General features: G+C 46.7%; 1 protein-coding gene across 1 annotated transcript in view; it reads right to left on the bottom strand.

The window, feature by feature from the left end:
- The window catches only part of LOC118770290 (protein phosphatase 1H-like), a 28894-nt gene extending 12226 nt beyond the window's left edge, over window positions 1-16668 (bottom strand). The window contains exons 1-4 of the mRNA XM_036517873.1: window positions 16289-16668; window positions 8998-9163; window positions 6515-6859; window positions 359-471 (exon numbers count right to left, since the gene is read on the bottom strand). Of these exons, the coding sequence (XP_036373766.1) occupies window positions 359-471; window positions 6515-6859; window positions 8998-9163; window positions 16289-16521 (857 nt within the window). The 5' untranslated portion in view covers window positions 16522-16668. The remainder of the gene's footprint in view (window positions 1-358; window positions 472-6514; window positions 6860-8997; window positions 9164-16288) is intronic.
- Window positions 16669-16957: the final 289 nt, after the last annotated feature.

The raw sequence follows: 16957 nt of genomic DNA, 5'->3' as shown, positions 1-16957 counted from the left end.
ATCGACCACTAGGCCATGAATGGGAATAACACTGAAAACTGCTTCAGTAATGCAGAGATTAGGACACATGTCCAGTGACCCCCCACTGCAAAACAGGCTGTGACTGGATGATCAGCTGATTAATGACCTCATTCCGGGGGCCCTGTGCCAACGGACTTCCTTTTCTGCTGCGGCTTGGCTGGGCTTTGCTCAGCACAGGCAGTGAGAGATCGCAGGCTAAAAGAATACCGTTTTATCAAACCATTCCTGGAATGGATTTCTGGAAGCTTGGACACAGAATCCAACACATTCTCTGAGGAGGTAATCTGACTGGTAGCATCACGCGCACAGGTGGGTTACCTGCGTCTATGTGACTCACCTGCTGTCCCCGGCGTTGCCCACGTACAGCTTTCCCAACAGGAAGACCACCACCAGCGCAGTGCAGCCCCCTGAGATGTTATACACAATCTTCTCCCTCTCGATCTGCGCATCCTGGACACACACATGCGCACATATGCGCAGTCAGTCAGTCAGTCAGCGTGGAGGTGATATACAGACAGCAGCAGCTACATTAATAACACTGTAATGCTACATTAATACGAATATTAACGTCACTGATTTTATATTCCTTGTATCATGCTGAGAATGTGTTTATGGACAGAAAGAACAACAGAAAGTGAAGATTGCGGTTGAATTTGATTCACATTATGACTAAAGCAAAACAAAGTGATGGAGGGCATGCTACACCAACACCAAAATTTCACAAAACCACCACCAGCAACATGGCTCAGTGCAACGCCCAGCACTCCAGCCCCTGCCTAATTAATGAGATTAATTATGCAAATTAAACCAAGGGATGATTAAAAAATCCATTACATTAATTAATGAGATGAATGATTAATCAATCACTAAATTAATTATAAAGGTAACACAAAATAGAATCCACTGTTGGATTTTTTATTTTTTGCGTAACCCACAAGCTTCTCTAACAGCTCACCACTAAAATCTGGCGCAATAATAAGAAAGCCTAGGGTGGGGCCTGAATCGAACCCTTAACCTTTAATCAGCCAATCAGCATCCTGATTGTGCTGAACGATTGTGCTGCTCTCTGGAGATCAGCGCCGTGACATCGGCAGGGCCATCTGAGACTCCACCTCGTCCTGCCTGGAGGATTCGTTCTGCTGATGTGTGAAGCGCAGTCTGGAAACTGTAACACTTTCCTGCCCTGAAACACCAGACAGCATTCGGGAACTGGGAACTGAAATGAGGATTCCTTCTGTGTGTGTGGAGGGATCCATGTCTGTGAAAGGGTGGCATGGTAGCACAATGATAAGGAGCAGGACTTCTAACCTAAAGGTTGCTGGTTCAATTCCCTGCTAGGGTACTGCTGCTGTACCCTTGGGCAAAGTACTAAACCCAGAATTGCCTCAGTAAATATCCAGCTGTATAAATGTATAACATGTAAAACTTGTAACCGAAGTAACTCTGGATAAGAGTGTCTGCTAAACGAAAATAATGTCATGTAAAGTAATGTAACTGCGTGAGAAGCGGGGAACAGCCAGTGATTCAGCCATGAGCTGGACTGTAAGGGCAGTCTCCCAGGCACACTGAGGAGTCCATCCACGGGGCTGTTCCCTGCTTCTGGGAGAGACGTTCCCCGGTTACTGGACACCTGTGTGGTGTGGCTCATTCTCAGGGAGATGAACGCAGGAGGCTACAGTGGCAGAGTAGTAGAGATGTGGTGTTTCTTCCACATCTTCTTCCTGGCTGCTGATCAACCATCTGATTAGTTGGGGGCGTGGAGTGGGGGGGGGGGGTGCTGTGACACCACCCACCCCCTCTCCCACACAGCCCACCCCTATACTGCTCTGTACATTTCAGCTCAGCTGTGGGCTTGGATGGGATTGGCTGACGTGACCCAAGATGCACTGCTACAGTGATGAGTAATGACTCACCAACACTGCGGAGTTTTTGGCGGAAAGGCAACAACGCCACCATTCAAAGTCGCTGCGCACAATGCAGGTCTCACAGACCAGTCTGCATTTAACCATGAGAGAAACCGTGACACTCGATTACACAGAGGCGCTGACGGGACTGCAAAACATTTAGCATGCAAAATGCATCATTACTGATGTAAATTTAATTTAAGCGCGCAGTTGCTGAGTGGAAATAGACACTTACAAATCAGGGAAAAATAATTGCCAGTGTACGTTTATTTTTAATTCCATCACCACCCCCACCTTTTGGAGGAAAACCTAATTAAGGACGACAATATTCAAAACCTACTTAACAGATGAAACATATCTTTCAAGTGCATTATTTTTCCCCTCCAACAACCCAAGCCTATGGGGGATTCTTCTTTTGCTATATTTACAGTGACAATTAGAACATAAAATATCATCAGCACATGGCCCTCTTCTCCGTCCTTCCCTGTTCTTAAAAAACATCTGACTTTTGACCTGCGTTTCCTCATGTGTCTCGTAACTTCCATCAAATGGTGTGAAACGCTCCGAGGATGACCCCGCTAAGTGGGTTCGTTTGGTCGTGGATACTGAGAAAGAAAGAACAAGAATAACACAACAACGGAAGGAGACACAGAAATAAGGAAACGCAAACACGGTCCTTCAGAATCAGTACAAACCTCACAGAAACTATGTAACCCACAACTGTTATAGAAACCGAAATCTTTTTTTTTTTTCCAGTTTGATTAATCCTCTCGCCTTATTTCTCCATTGGCTGACAGTAATTGCAAATTGCGAATGCGTGCCGAGGGGGGAAAACACCCAGGGAAGCCACGACAGGAAGCCACGGCCTCAGATCTCATAGCCCGTATTGTGTATCCTGTGTAAACAGACTTTGCGATAAGCCCCAATCACAGCCTGCCTCTCCGTTTGATCTTTACACGTTTCCCTCTGTTTATCTGTCTCCAGCAGGCCCCCCCACCCCCCTCGCCCACCCCCCACACCGAGACGAAGCCTGAAGATCGGAGCCAGCGGAGAGTTAGAAAAATCAGTCTGGAGATCAGATAAGCAGCGCATTACAGGGGGGAAGGGGCTCTCCAATAAGCACCGCCGAAATCATTCTGAATTTCACTTACCGATAAACACATCGAGATAGAGGCGGATTAACACGGAGAGCACGGTCAGGGGAAAACAAGCAGAGGGAAGCACTCTGACAGAGAGGCCAGGTTATGAAGGTACAACAGCGTCAGACGGCACACGGGCCGAGAGAAAGACAGATGCTGAATGTGTTTGTAATGTGATCAGCTCACCTCCTGGAGGATGAGCAGAAAATCTGTCTGGATTTCCCAGGGATGCGCGGGGAAAGAGGGGACCCCACAGGGGACAGCACACAGAGACAGAACGCACCCCAAATCGCCAAAAACTGGGGAAGCACTTCCATGACTTTTTCATTATGCTGCTGTATTAAGGGATCTTGGGCCAGCTTGTGTCTTGATGAAACTGTGAAGACCTTTTGTGAGTTGGATTAAATGTGTGATATTTCTGAGGAAAAACGCACTTATGTTTTTCTGATACAGATACAGGATACAGGAAACCAGTACCATCCTCTTAAATACAACACTGTGCTGCAGATGAACTGAAGTCAGGCAATGTGTGATTCCTGACTGTGCTATCACAATGCATCCAAGATCATTATGGTTGCCTGAGTTCAAGAGGGAGTTACATTTTACATATCATTATTGACTTGGTTAGAGGATTCCACTCTATAGGGTGGCTTACATAGCGTATATATTTTTTAATCTATTTACACTGCTGAACATATTCATATTAACAGCCTAGCTCCAGGATACCACAGCCCGCAGGCATGGATACAGAGATTTCACCAGTACACCACATCATTCGAAGATCAAATGTAGAAATCGGAGAAAAAAAACGAAACACCAGTGGTTTTTGGTCAGGCATAAAACTTTTAACTGTGATGCTATGGTGTGTTTTTATTGTGAAGTTTATATTATATGCCAATGTAATAATAAATTCTGCCAGAATGATATTGATACAGTGCAATTCGGCTACACTTGGGAAAAGGAACACAGCACAATATGTTGAGGCACAGTGCCATCTAGTGGCCGTGCGACACAAAACACTTATATCGATGGCATTCAAACTATGCCGAGGGCATTGCAGGTGGGGTGTGGTGGGCAATATATGTTATGAATGAGTATGTCATAATCCATGACAAAAATAATGGGAAAGAATACAAGGGAATAAAAATAATTTTTCAAACCAATGAATCAATATTGCATGTAGTGCACTGCCCTCGGGGGTTTTCACTTCTAAAATAATTTCTTATTCTGTGTTTTCTGGGTGGCATGAATGCATCTGTCACAAAAAAACTTTAGACAGCAGGCTCTTTGTGGCATCTGCAACAACTGAAGTCCTACACTCAGAGACAGGGGAAGAATTTGCAAGCAATCCTTATGCAATTAACCAAGCCTACAGAAACTGGTCCCATCCGTGACTATCAGAGAGTCCCACTCCCCATTCCTTTTATGTGTTAGCAATTCACAGCAACCCCCCCCCGCCACCAAATTACTTTCCCTGTTCAATATGTCCACATGACAGGGTCAACAACAAGAAAATAGAAGGCCTACTTGGATTTTGGATGCCCTTCCAAAGTGGTGAGCAGGGAGGTGTGTGTGTGTGTGTGTTTGTTTGTGTTTGTGTGTGTGTGTGTGTGGGGGGGGGGCGGGGGGGGCACAATGCAGTAACTAATTACAACCTTAAGGCGGCTCTGCTAAAAAAGTTTAAATATCCTCGCTTTAGATGGGGTGCACTCAGCCTTATAAAGTGCTCTATATAAAGTGTTCTATAGAGAAACTGCACTGGATCAAATGCCCACGGTGTTTGTAATGTAGCATTTGCACAGCGCAAATGAACCCTGCTGGGTGTCATTTGATAACGAGTAAGCAGTAATTAATTAGCCTCTTATCTGCAGCAGCCACTGCTACGATGACCCGCAGCCACCAGGCCAAGCAGCGCTGCCAGCCTGACACACCCACCAAATTAAAGAGAGCCACAGAACCTCCGTAGGGAGTTACGAAACACTGCAACAGCTTTGAAGAAAATGCCGGCTCGAGAGCAGAAGGCGAACAACCTTCTAGAATGTGCCCGTCATTATTTTAACTGACCTGGTCAATCAAAACGCAGGACAGAGCGGGCTATGTGCAGGACGGCCAGCGATGCTAGTTAATGCCCCGTCTTGTGATTGCTTTACTATGGACCTCTCAGTGTATAAATTACAACCAGCAGTGCCTATTCATCCTCAGTAACAGTGACCTTGTATTCACAGGCAACCCAGACACACCCAGCAGGAAGAACAGTAATGTAATTAGGCTATAAAGTAAGGAAACTAAATGGCTGATAATGAAATAAGATACAGTCCAACCACAGTGCAGTATGGGACAGGGCTTCACTGTAGTTCAGATTGAATGCTAAGATAGCTAGTAGAGGCTCTTGTCTTGAGGTCTATGGCTTTGCACAGACACCACCGCCTACGTTTCCCTCGATCGTTAAGAGCCTGGACCCTCAGACTGTAACGGCAAACCTGCCCTCCTTCAGAGCTGAAAGTGCACACTTACATCCGAACCAGATGGCGCGTTACCATCCATCTGGTCAACAATAAATCAATTCTGATGCAACGGACTGCGAGCATATGCCGTGGGCTGCGACGGGGCGGTCCGGCGGGGCGGATTAGCGAGGGTGGGTGAGGCCGCGTGGAGCCTTGGGAGCTACGGCCGCTCATGCCAGGCCGTGACGGCACACTCACACACGCAAACCCTGAATCCCGGCGGAGGGAGGGCCATCTGATGCACCCCCACCAGCACACAGACCCGCTTACAGCGGCCTGCCTGATTACAGGTCTCAGATCAGCGACAGAGAGAGAGAGAGAGAGAGACAGAGAGAGAGAGAGAGAGAGAGAGAGAGAGAGAGAGAGACAGAGACAGAGACAGAGACAGAGACAGAGACAGAGAGAGAGAGAGAGAGAGAGAGAGAGAGACAGACAGAGACAGAGACAGAGACAGAGACAGAGAGCGAGAGAGAGCGAGAGAGAGAGACAGAGAGCGAGAGAGAGAGAGAGAGAGAGACAGAGACAGAGAGCGAGAGAGAGAGAGAGAGAGAGAGACAGAGACAGAGACAGAGACAGAGACAGAGACAGAGACAGAGAGAGACAGAGAGAGATGTGCGGAGGAAAAAAGTGTCTCAGTATCACCGAGTGCAGGTCTTAGATCAGCACAGTGGTTCAGAGTGCAGGTCTTGGCAGTGTAGCATGGCGATAAGGAGCAGGCTCGTAACTGGAAGGCTGCTGGTTTGATTCTGCACTGGGACACTGCTGTTGTAACCATGGGAAAGGTACTTAACCCAGAATTGCCTCGGTAAACATCCAGCTGTATAAAATGGATAAAGCTGTAAACTACGTAAGTTGCTCTGGATAAGAGCGCCTGATAAATGACAGTAATGTAATGCAGAGTAATGTCTTGGGTCAGCACTGTGCCAGTCCATCAGCAGACACTCACCATCTCTTTGAAGGCGTTCTCCATGGCTCCGATCACCAGGCTCTCGTGCTGGACCTTCTTCTCGGTGAAGAAGCGGGTGGGGGGCGTGCCGGGCGAGCCGGGGGCCCCCGCGGCCCCGCGCAGGGAGGCGGCGCGGGTCAGGGCGCGGTGGGAAACGGGCGTGTTGTTAGGCTCCTCCCCGAGGCAGGTGGGGGGCAGGAGGGCGGAGTTGCGGAGGATGTCCAGCACGTCCTGCAGCTGCTCCGCGATGTGATGCTGCAGCAGCTTGGAGGCCACGACCGCCGCCCCCGAACCCGCATGCCCGTCAAACAGAGCCCAGTAATGCAGCTGCAGCCCCTCAGAGTCCTGCACACACACACACACACACGCACGCACGCACACGCACACACACGCACACACACACGCACACGCACACACACGCACACACACACACACACGCACACACGCACACACGCACGCGCACACACACACACATACACGCACGCACACACACACACACACACACACGCACGCACACACACGCGCACACACGCACGCGCACACACACACGCACGCAGAGGAAACAGAGACACACAGATACATGGTACTGTTGTTGCTTTTTCACGGGACTGTAAGCTCTCACCCAGGGGCAAATCGGCAGCATTAGGTCTTTGTGCACAACAATAACCATTTTCCCATCCTGAAGCATAACTTTATAAAACATAATTTCATTGTAACAAAACGGGACATCTAAAAGGGTAGCATGGCTCCTCTCAGTGCACTTTGTGAAACACCAGCCACAACGCAACAGGGAAACATAAAAGCAGTTAAGAGCTGACACAACTGATCACAATCAGCAGTGGGTCATTCAAACGGACACAGGACTACGGCCCTAGCACCAGGGGCTGGAGCACCACACCTCCCTCCGGATTCACCCCATGGACGTTTGACACAATGCACAAAACGTGTCACGTACAGCTGGGAAGCGTGATCATCAGGGTCACTGAATGACCACAGAGCCCTGCTGAAATTTCCACAGTCACTCTCCCCTCCATGGGGGGGGGAAGTCCTGAGTTTTAGCAATAGCTTTTCCCAGCACTGGCCAAACTGAAGACAGTGGCAGGGTGGGGAGGTGTGGAGAGGGATAAAGAGCTGACGGATTGGCCCTGATTTGACACGGAGGCGTGACCCTGCTGCTCTCTCCTGTCCTCAGAGAGGCCGGCTGGCGACCTCACTTCTCCAGTAAGCTCCCCTGCCAGCTTACGTCAGCCTGTTTGAGAGAAAGGCCCTCCAACGGTCAGCTCTTCCTGAAACACCTACACATCCTCCGCCTCACTCCTGTGACCTGCAATCTGGAGGCTGACACAGCAGGAATGGGATCACAGAAAGGGATGGACCAAAGTAGGTTTGCGACTGTAAATACCGTCATCTACACAGTTTCAACACTATGAGTGTGATGTGATGTGACCTTACGCACCTAATCGTCACAGCGATAACGAGAAGCACCTCTCTCTCTCCCTGTGATCCTTTCCTGACTGAGCTCAATCAGTAAAAGCTTTTCAGACATAAATCATCGTGCACGTTCCTGCAGAATTATAAACTGAGTGCATCAATAAATTACCTCCTATAAGCTCCTTGAGACGTGTTAATGACAATAAAGATGTTCATCTCAGGAAAAGGAGGAGCGTCACAGCGCTAGAGTGTGTTTGGCTTTGGAGTGCAGTGGTAAACACCATCACCCATCATAAACGCACGGGAGGAATAAACCACCTTGGGTGTAGCTCCGCCCCCTCACCCCACACCGCTGACCACTCACAGCGTTCGCATGGTGCGTGCATTCAGGAAATGAGATGCAGCATGACTTCCTGTTCTCCCCATCTATGACACAAATAAATAACATTTTCCTGTTGCTCCTGTCCCACCTTATATGAGTCAACTGCCTCTGAGGCTGTGTTCTGTAAATGCCACATGACTCACATTTCCACTACATAACCTACGGGCTTCAAGGAGGCCGAAAGAATGGTAAAGAATGTGCTTGAACTGTCTGAAAGCTCTGGCTACGAATTATACCTGCATTATTAGTGAATATTGAGTGTGTACAGAGTGAATATAGAGTGAAAACCGGTGAGAGAACAGCGGGACAATGCTGAGAAGCAGTAAAAACAGAGAGAGGAGAGGATGCTGGAAGAGCAGCGCGAGAGTCTGTGATAACAGGCCAGCAGGAGAGCGGGAGGAGAGGATCTGTGATGGCATGGCGAGTATAGCCCCAAAGGAGGAGACGGGTAATGGTACAGCTGGATAGGAGAATAGTGGACCAGCAGCAGCAGTGCATTATGGGAGCACAACAGCAGAGGATGATGGGACTGCAGCAGCAGAGGATTATGGGAGTGCAGGAGCAGAGGATGATGGGACTGCAGCAGTGCATTATGGGAGCACAACAGCAGGAGATATTAAGAGGCCAGAAGTGAAAGATGACGGGGGAACAGAAGGAGGTGAGGACTCACGGGGTTCTCCTTCAGGCCTAGGCCTTCTCCGTTGGGCAGGGAGGACCTCCTCTTGGCACTGGGAGTCCTGCTGGGAGTGGAGGAAGTTCCCGCCTTCTTCTTCACCATCAGGACTTCACAGCAGGCTTGGTCCTCATTCAGTGTACTCTTCCCTGCATTTATCACCCTGCACCGCACAACGCACAAACTGGGTTAGTCACACATTCATGTGCCCACCATCCACTCCTCCATACAGGTATTCACTCCATCATTCAGAAATTCATGCACTATTTGCGAAGCACCCCACTTTTTAACTGACAATTTCAAACCGAAAGCAGAAGTTGATACTACCATGCAGTTCTTCCTAGTATTGCTGTGCATATCTTTCTTTTTTTTTACCTACCCACCCGAAAGCTATTTAGTGCAAAGCTAAACAAACTTGCTTTCAGGAATCGCTATGCTTGCACAGTAAACAGTGAAAGCAGTAATATTCTACATACAGCTTGGCTCAGTCAGCTTCAACTCTTTGAAAGGATCTGAGGAAATAACAGGGTAGAGAGACAGCAGGAAACATAGCTAATGTAGGGTTTGGATCTGCAGCTCTGAAAAGGCCTCAAGATATTGACAGGGTAAAGGGTACATTTCCTGCCTTCAGATCTTAGATATAATTGCTCCTCTCTCCATGGCCAATCTCCCAGACTCCTCTGGACTCTAATTACACACCCTCACTACTGACTGTGCAGCCTAACTGTCGAGGGTGATTTCCAAGAAACTATTTCCAAAGAAATCAGTCTTTTTTTCTTTTTTTTTTTTTACATTAGATTAGCCCAGCAGGCGGCTGGATGATTGAGGCGATTCTGATTGATGAAATTAGGCAATTCAGGCTAAGTACTGTAAGCATCAGCAGCCATCGGGTTAAGAGCTCTGGTCCTTCGCCGCTACACCACAGCCGCCACCCCTCTCAACCATGAAGGGCGCGCGTCTGTCTAAACTGGGGAAACCAAATAATCACTCCTCATGAGGGCAGCTCCACACTGCGTCCAGCTATTTAAGGCTTTTTCTGCAAAGCAGCACAAAAGATCGAGCAGGGACACAGCTGCACCTCCTGCCCCCGCGATCCGAGCCATGCCTGCGACCTTGCGTACGGCCAAGCCCGACGACGGTTCTGTGCCTGTCCGTCACCCACGTCGCCTAGGAAACACCCTGCCGTTAGGGACAACATGGCCTCTGCCACGTCGCACACAAACAAAAACAAACAGCGGAGATTATACTGTCCCAGACTGGCGTGTCAGGCCAGCGGCACACTGCCAGCACCCTGAGGCCAGCAAGAGGCTGCATCAGTGAGATGCCAATCGCTAGGCAGGTGAAAAAGCAACATCAGTCACCTTCATACAGTACTGCTTCATTGCTTTAGCAGCATAATCAAACCAGGCAACAGGGAGACAGTTAAATGTAAGTCACTAGGGTGGAGGGACCATGGATTCTGGCCAGAAGACATGTTAGTTTCTCTGTTTGTTGCTGACTTATCGAGAGGGTGTATGATTTTTCATTTAATCACGGAGATCCAAAAGCCTGTGCACCAGCATTCAGCCAAAGTATACACGGACAACACAAAAATTAAAACAACATCACATTTATTAATGAGCTCTCACTCATAAAAATAAGGGATATACTGTGGCAGAAGCCGTTCACAGGCTTAAAGTTGCCATAGAAGGTGAATCACTGCATACATGTAGCTTGGTAGCTTTGCTGGAAAGGTCTTGAAATCTGCATTTGTGAAAAAGCTGGATTTCTACCCCCTTCACTGAGAATCCATACTGATGTTGCACTGACTGTGTAAATCAAACAATATTTCCACTGTACCTGAAGAGTTGTACAAGCCTGCATTTTTTTCACTTCCACAGGGAAGTGTAAATACTCTTACTGGCACTACAGCAACTGTAGGGCTTTAAAAGAAACGGAGTTGCTGAGGTGTGGCAGTTTCTTATCTCACTCACAGCACCAGCACATGGCACTACAATTACGTGTTCATTTAAGAATGCACTGTGTGTGTGGCCCACATTCTTGAGACAATGATATGAATGGCACTGAAGAAAAAAAAAAAAACAGATAAAGGTCTTGATTTAAACACTGAAATACCATTCTGTCACATAACAGAACCAAATAAGGCTTGGGGCTTGTAGTAGGATTGAATAGTGGCCTATATCGCCATAACTATAGTCCTACTGTCTGTGTGCATCACAGTAATTGCTTATGGAGTAATGGGGCATAGTGGTAAGGAGCAGGGCTTGTAACTGAAAGATTGCTGGTTCAATTCCACACTGACACACTGCTGTTGTACCCTTGGGCAAGGTACTTAACCTACAATTGCCTCAGTGAATATCCAGCTGTATATATGGATAACATGTAAAACTGTAACCTATATAAGTTGCTCTGGATAAGAGCTTCTGTTGAATGGCAATGATGGAACATATATATTATCATTTGCCAACCAATTAGGCAAATGATAATATATAATATATTCTGATAAATCTGCCATGCATAAAAACTGACAGTATAACAGCAAATGCACAAACTTTACTGAAGCAGGTTACTAGGGGTAACGGGTACAGATAACAGGCAGTTCAGCAACAAGCACAAGAGCGGCATTCCTGCCTGTTGAACACGTGCAGAAAGTTCCCACCTCCCACAGGTGGATAATCACAGAGACGTTGCTAGTGCGGAGAACGGGTCCAGCAAGCCTGGTCCCATCTCAGTGATGCGTCTCATTACCTGGCTGTCAGCGGCGTGCATCTCAACAGGAAGCACAGCCTGAGCTCCCAGCAGCCCTTGCAAACTGGAGGACCAGCTCAACACAAACAGACATTTGACGTCAGGTTGTCACGTCACCTGTGTCAAGCAATATACCAGAAGCAGAACCTCCATAAGCCTCGGAAGGCGCCTGACGGTGACACCCATAAACAGGTATCTGAGTGGAGATTCTCTGATTGGTTCATCTTTTAAATCTCCATTGTTTTTCTTCCACGCAGGTTAAAGGTTAGTGCATCACCTGACCAGTGCACTGAGGGATAGCAGTAGGAAAGAGCCACTGTTGCTAACCTGAGATTGCTCCACAAAGTCACTTCTGCACAGGACAACGCAGTCAGACCATAGGGGTGGGAAGTGGAAATACTGATGATGTTTAGTTTCACCTGTGACCAATCAAGCAATCGTGACTGCCTCAACTACATTCTTTCATAGGACTTGAACAGCTGACAGTACGTGGTCAGTCAGTCTTTGACTTCACTGCATATCCAGCAGTCTGGATGCTGGATGGGGCTCAATAACCTCACCACTCGGAGGAAGTCCTGGGACGGCCGTTTAACAATGACATATTTATCCTCTGACTGCATGTAACAATGTGATTATTGTACAAATCTGCTCATTCTACTGCGCACCTCTGAGCGCACCACCAGCTCTGGGCAAAGAAGGAAATACAGTCCAGACTACTGCATTGCAAAACTGGCCTCCGAAAAGCATTAGCAAGTTTCCCCACATGGGAGGATTATGTGATAAATACAGCTAATTGGTATTCTCATTATTATTGCAATTGAAAGCCGTTTTTGTTCCTCCCTGTTTCTGACTATTCTCTGTAAAGCCAAGTATTTAACACACTAACAGAAGACGAAATACTTGTCACAGTGCAGCGTGCATCTGTTTAACTGAGGAAATCTCCATGCCTTGTTCTGTGAAACAACTGCTGGCACCACAGGGACTTCGCCAAGGGCATCTCGGCTCTTTCTCAGCTCTCTTCACTGCAGAAACAGACTTGCATTACAGCACTTCAAACCAATTTTAATATCCAAATGTTATTTCCAAAAGACAAGTCAAAAGGCTACATTGCCACTTTTCTGAAAATCATCCTTTATAATTTCAATCAGACCTTATTGTCATTCCAATCACATTTCATAAATACACAATCAGTGTGGCTTTGGTCAGCTTCTTTTCAGTGAACTGTAATGAAATTAAGTCACTGCAGTGCTGATGAGCCTGGCGCTCAACTCAACTTGTTATTAAAAGCGCTAATTAGCCTCTGTCACTGAGGTTTGCTGTGTGCCAAAACTATGGATTGGATGTGACATCACCACGATTCCAGGTCACCCTGGAGCCATCCCCTTGTGTTTTATGTAGACTAGTAACTATGGAAAGGAACAGGAAGTGCATCCTCTGATTCTCATTGGAGGATTACAGAATGTCACAAAACTCTGCTCTGTTACTTTCTGGCACTCTCTTATTCAGCACTAAAAGCATACAAAGATAATTCACTGCATCCACTCGGCCAGTCTGTTTTTCCATCATCATTCAACCGCTGAACGTCTGTTTACAGTATTCTTCTCCAAGGGAGAAAATGTACCTAGATTCCCCGACAAAACTGTAAACATAAATTTAACTTTTTCCTGTATAACCACATAATATATTGCTTGACATTATAGCTCCACCAGAGTAATGGCAATTTTGATTTAGGTCCCACTCATAAACTAGCTGAGATATTACAGAAAGTAGCCTGATCAGATTTGAGATTTACTTCAGTAATTACACAATAGCGAGAAAAAAAAATCCCCATTTTCTCTCCATTCACAGCTCAGCCCTCAGAAAGAACTCAGCCATCTTATACTACTGCAGCTCCCACAGAGCCCATAGACTTGAGGCTCCATTTCATATGAATTCCTGTACCGCCTAGGTGAGCATCTCTGCAGATCCACAGAGCTCTGATACTCTTTAGAGCACACTGAGTCTCTACAGCACTACAAACAAGGGAACTATCAAACAAGGGAACTATGCTCTTCTTTCTGGCATCAGTTCAGCTATTTCTCCCTGTTAAAAATGAAAAGACTCACTGTAACAGAATGGAGATTATCATATATTTAATAACTCATTAAACTGATATCACACAGGCAAAGACTTGCTGTAATGCACAGCCTAAGCATTTACCCAACTAAAATTTCAATCTGGATAGATTCGGTTGAATGGAGATTTTGTCGACAGTTTACACAAAGTTTTCTAGGAAGGGGAAATGAAATGGAGACAGGTCTGTTGTGCCTCAGAGGAAATGAAATCAATATATGAGACGCCCGTCTCCTGCACGGACGATGTAAACAGAGGGAGTGTCGAATGAACAGCCACTATGGGAGTTCGAGATCGTCATGGGACTATGCCCAAGTCAATCAGACCAATCACGGACCAGCCAGACACAGGAAGGAACATGTTGTGTACCATGTGATCAAATCAGTCCCACCATCCATCTGTATATAAGTCATTTTTATCTGTTTTGACGAGCATTTTTCCCTAAGACAGCGGGCTGGGTGGTCAGTGTGTGTGCGTTGCAGGCCTTCTCTAGCCTGCGTCACAGAGTAGATCAGTTCATAATCAGTTCACAAAGGGCACAGGAAGATGTGCTAAATGTAGTATGGGTTTTTATGCTATTCTGTCCATGGTGATTACATCACTGGCCAAATACAATGTCTGGGGGTGAGAGGGATGACTCTACTGAGACTCTACTGTGTTAGCTGAATGCATCAGATAAAGAATATATCTGGCATCCTAGATTCTTAAATGTGTATGCGCAGTTAAAATGTCACTAATGTCACTGCTCAGTCACAGACAGACAGTCATGTGTCATGGGACTGTCCAATGGGAAGAGACCACCTCCCACTGAAGGCTGGTCAACATGCCTGCTGATGAACCAGCAGTGACAAGCCAAGTGAGCCACACATGCCACACTTAGCTGGCTCAGATTCTAAAATGCACAGACAACGATCACAGAGACAAAAAGACTTTCGTTTTTATCTTCACAAGCTCCTGAAATCTCAAACTGCAACAGCTTTTAACAAAGCTAAAGTAAATTAGATGCAAATTCAGCTTCTAAATGCATCTCTTGACACACACTCTTTCAGTGTTTATGGTTAATAAGTACTGCTTGTGTGTGTTCATGTGTATTTGCCCCACCTTCCTAAGCTGCTTTAGGCTTGTTCCTGTTGTACAAGACAGGGCCCTACAGACATAACCTTAAAATAGGGAACAGAAGTGCTTCCATGTCTGACAAGAAATCCATTAATTCATACAGACAACTTCATGGCTAAACAGCTGTCAGAAAGCACAAGGGGAGCTTATCAGAATGTGATGCTTAGCATTATGTAGGAAGAATTACCTAATATTACCCACAATCCACTGGAAAGGACCAATCCTAAATGCAAGGTATTTATGCATGGAAATGCATTTCCTCGTGCCATTCTTCACGGGTATACCTAAATTATAAAGCATTATACATTCAACGTCTGCTGTTGTCAGCTGAACTGTTCTGTTTAGAATGCATCAAAGCACAACAGAAGTCAGTTTCAGTGCACGACAAGTGAAATTTAACAGCGCGGAGACAGCAACATTACTCCAGTTTTTCTTGTCTTCAAAACAAATGACTGTGGTGATTTTGCGGGGAATGGATGGAGTGATGAAACTATAATTTCGCACTGTAACAGCATATGTCCACTCCCTGCAGATACCGAGGCGCTGTTTCAGTTTTCTAACTTAGAAGCTGGAGAGCCAGAGTGACGTAAGCAAATACGCACAGCGAGAACCTCTTGTTAACGTTAAGTGTTGACAGGAGGAAATAGCGCTCCTGCCAAAGCAAGGGTATCAGGAGAAACCTCGCCGTACACCAGCATAAAGCCGTGTGACATAAACTGAGTCATGCCTAACATTTGTTGAAATAATAATATACGGAACAAGTTCAAACTCAATTCACAATTTAGCCGGCTGTGTTAATGTTGCTTATTTCGTTCGTGTACAGCCATCCCCAACACATTTTTTTCTTAATTGCAATGTGCCCGTTTGACTGGGAGCTGCGTTACGTAATGCATATGGTGCCATAGTCATGTTCTATCATTGTGGTACCGGGTTGCGAAAATGTATGCTGACAGCTAATCCTTTCGCTGTGACATACAGTTGTTCTCGACGGACAAGCTAACCTGAAGTATGCAAATCGCATCATTCCTCATGCACGAATGCAACCGGCACACATTCTGCAATATACTGGTATTTTATAATTCACGGCTAGCTAATCACATTTCAAATTGCTCTCCCATTGCTGATCATCATGTGCACCTGTAAGACGCGCATCTATTTCACTCGACAAGTGAAAACCTTGCGTGAGCCAATGATTTTTTAAAGATTGCTGGGTCATATACGAGACCTGACCCAGCTAACAGTGCGCTCAGCATACAAAACCTACACACAGCACAGGTTTGTTATTATTTTAAAATGGACGCAGTATACTTACTCCGCATAACCCGTGGACCAAGGCAGTCTCTTCGTCTCTTTTAAGATGAGAATCGGTCGCGCAATGTGATCCGCGGAGCACTCTATCTCATCCTGAGACAGTCCTAGAAACTCCGGTCTCATGTAAGGGAATTTCAGCGGCAGGTCGGAGCCGCTGAACTGATCGCCGTTGGATCCGCCTGCCATGATGCCTCCCACAAAATTGGCCACCGCCGATTTCACCCGCGTGAGCATGTTGTTGCTGTGGCGTGCGTCTTTGCGGTGAACTGCGCGGGTGCCCTTTCCCGAATTTCCCCCCAGCTCGGCGGTGCGTTACGACGACAGCGCGGTGCAAGTCAGTCGCCACCGGATTTCATTCAGTTGCGCTAGCTCCCCGTGAACACGGAAATAAACTGTGGGATGAGCAGAGTCATGTGACAAAAACCGGTTGCAGGATTTGGTCGCAGAGCCACTGCTGTGAGCAGATTATTGCCCGTGGCAGGTGGTCAGCGGATGCCATAACTCTGGACTGGACTTCGGGCATTATCTGCAACCTGTCAACAAACAGACATCCCTGGCCTCGAGAGCGTGTCTCATAAATGTAACATTTTCCAAGAAGGTGAGGTCTCTGATGTCAGTGCACCTCAGTGAATATGAATTTGATACAGGCTTCCTTATTTAAATTCTTTGG

Source organism: Megalops cyprinoides, chromosome 23, assembly GCF_013368585.1.
Source record: "Megalops cyprinoides isolate fMegCyp1 chromosome 23, fMegCyp1.pri, whole genome shotgun sequence".
Lineage (NCBI taxonomy): Eukaryota > Metazoa > Chordata > Actinopteri > Elopiformes > Megalopidae > Megalops > Megalops cyprinoides.
The sequence above is the reverse complement of the archived record's forward strand: the minus strand, read 5'-3'. Positions and strand labels throughout refer to the sequence as shown.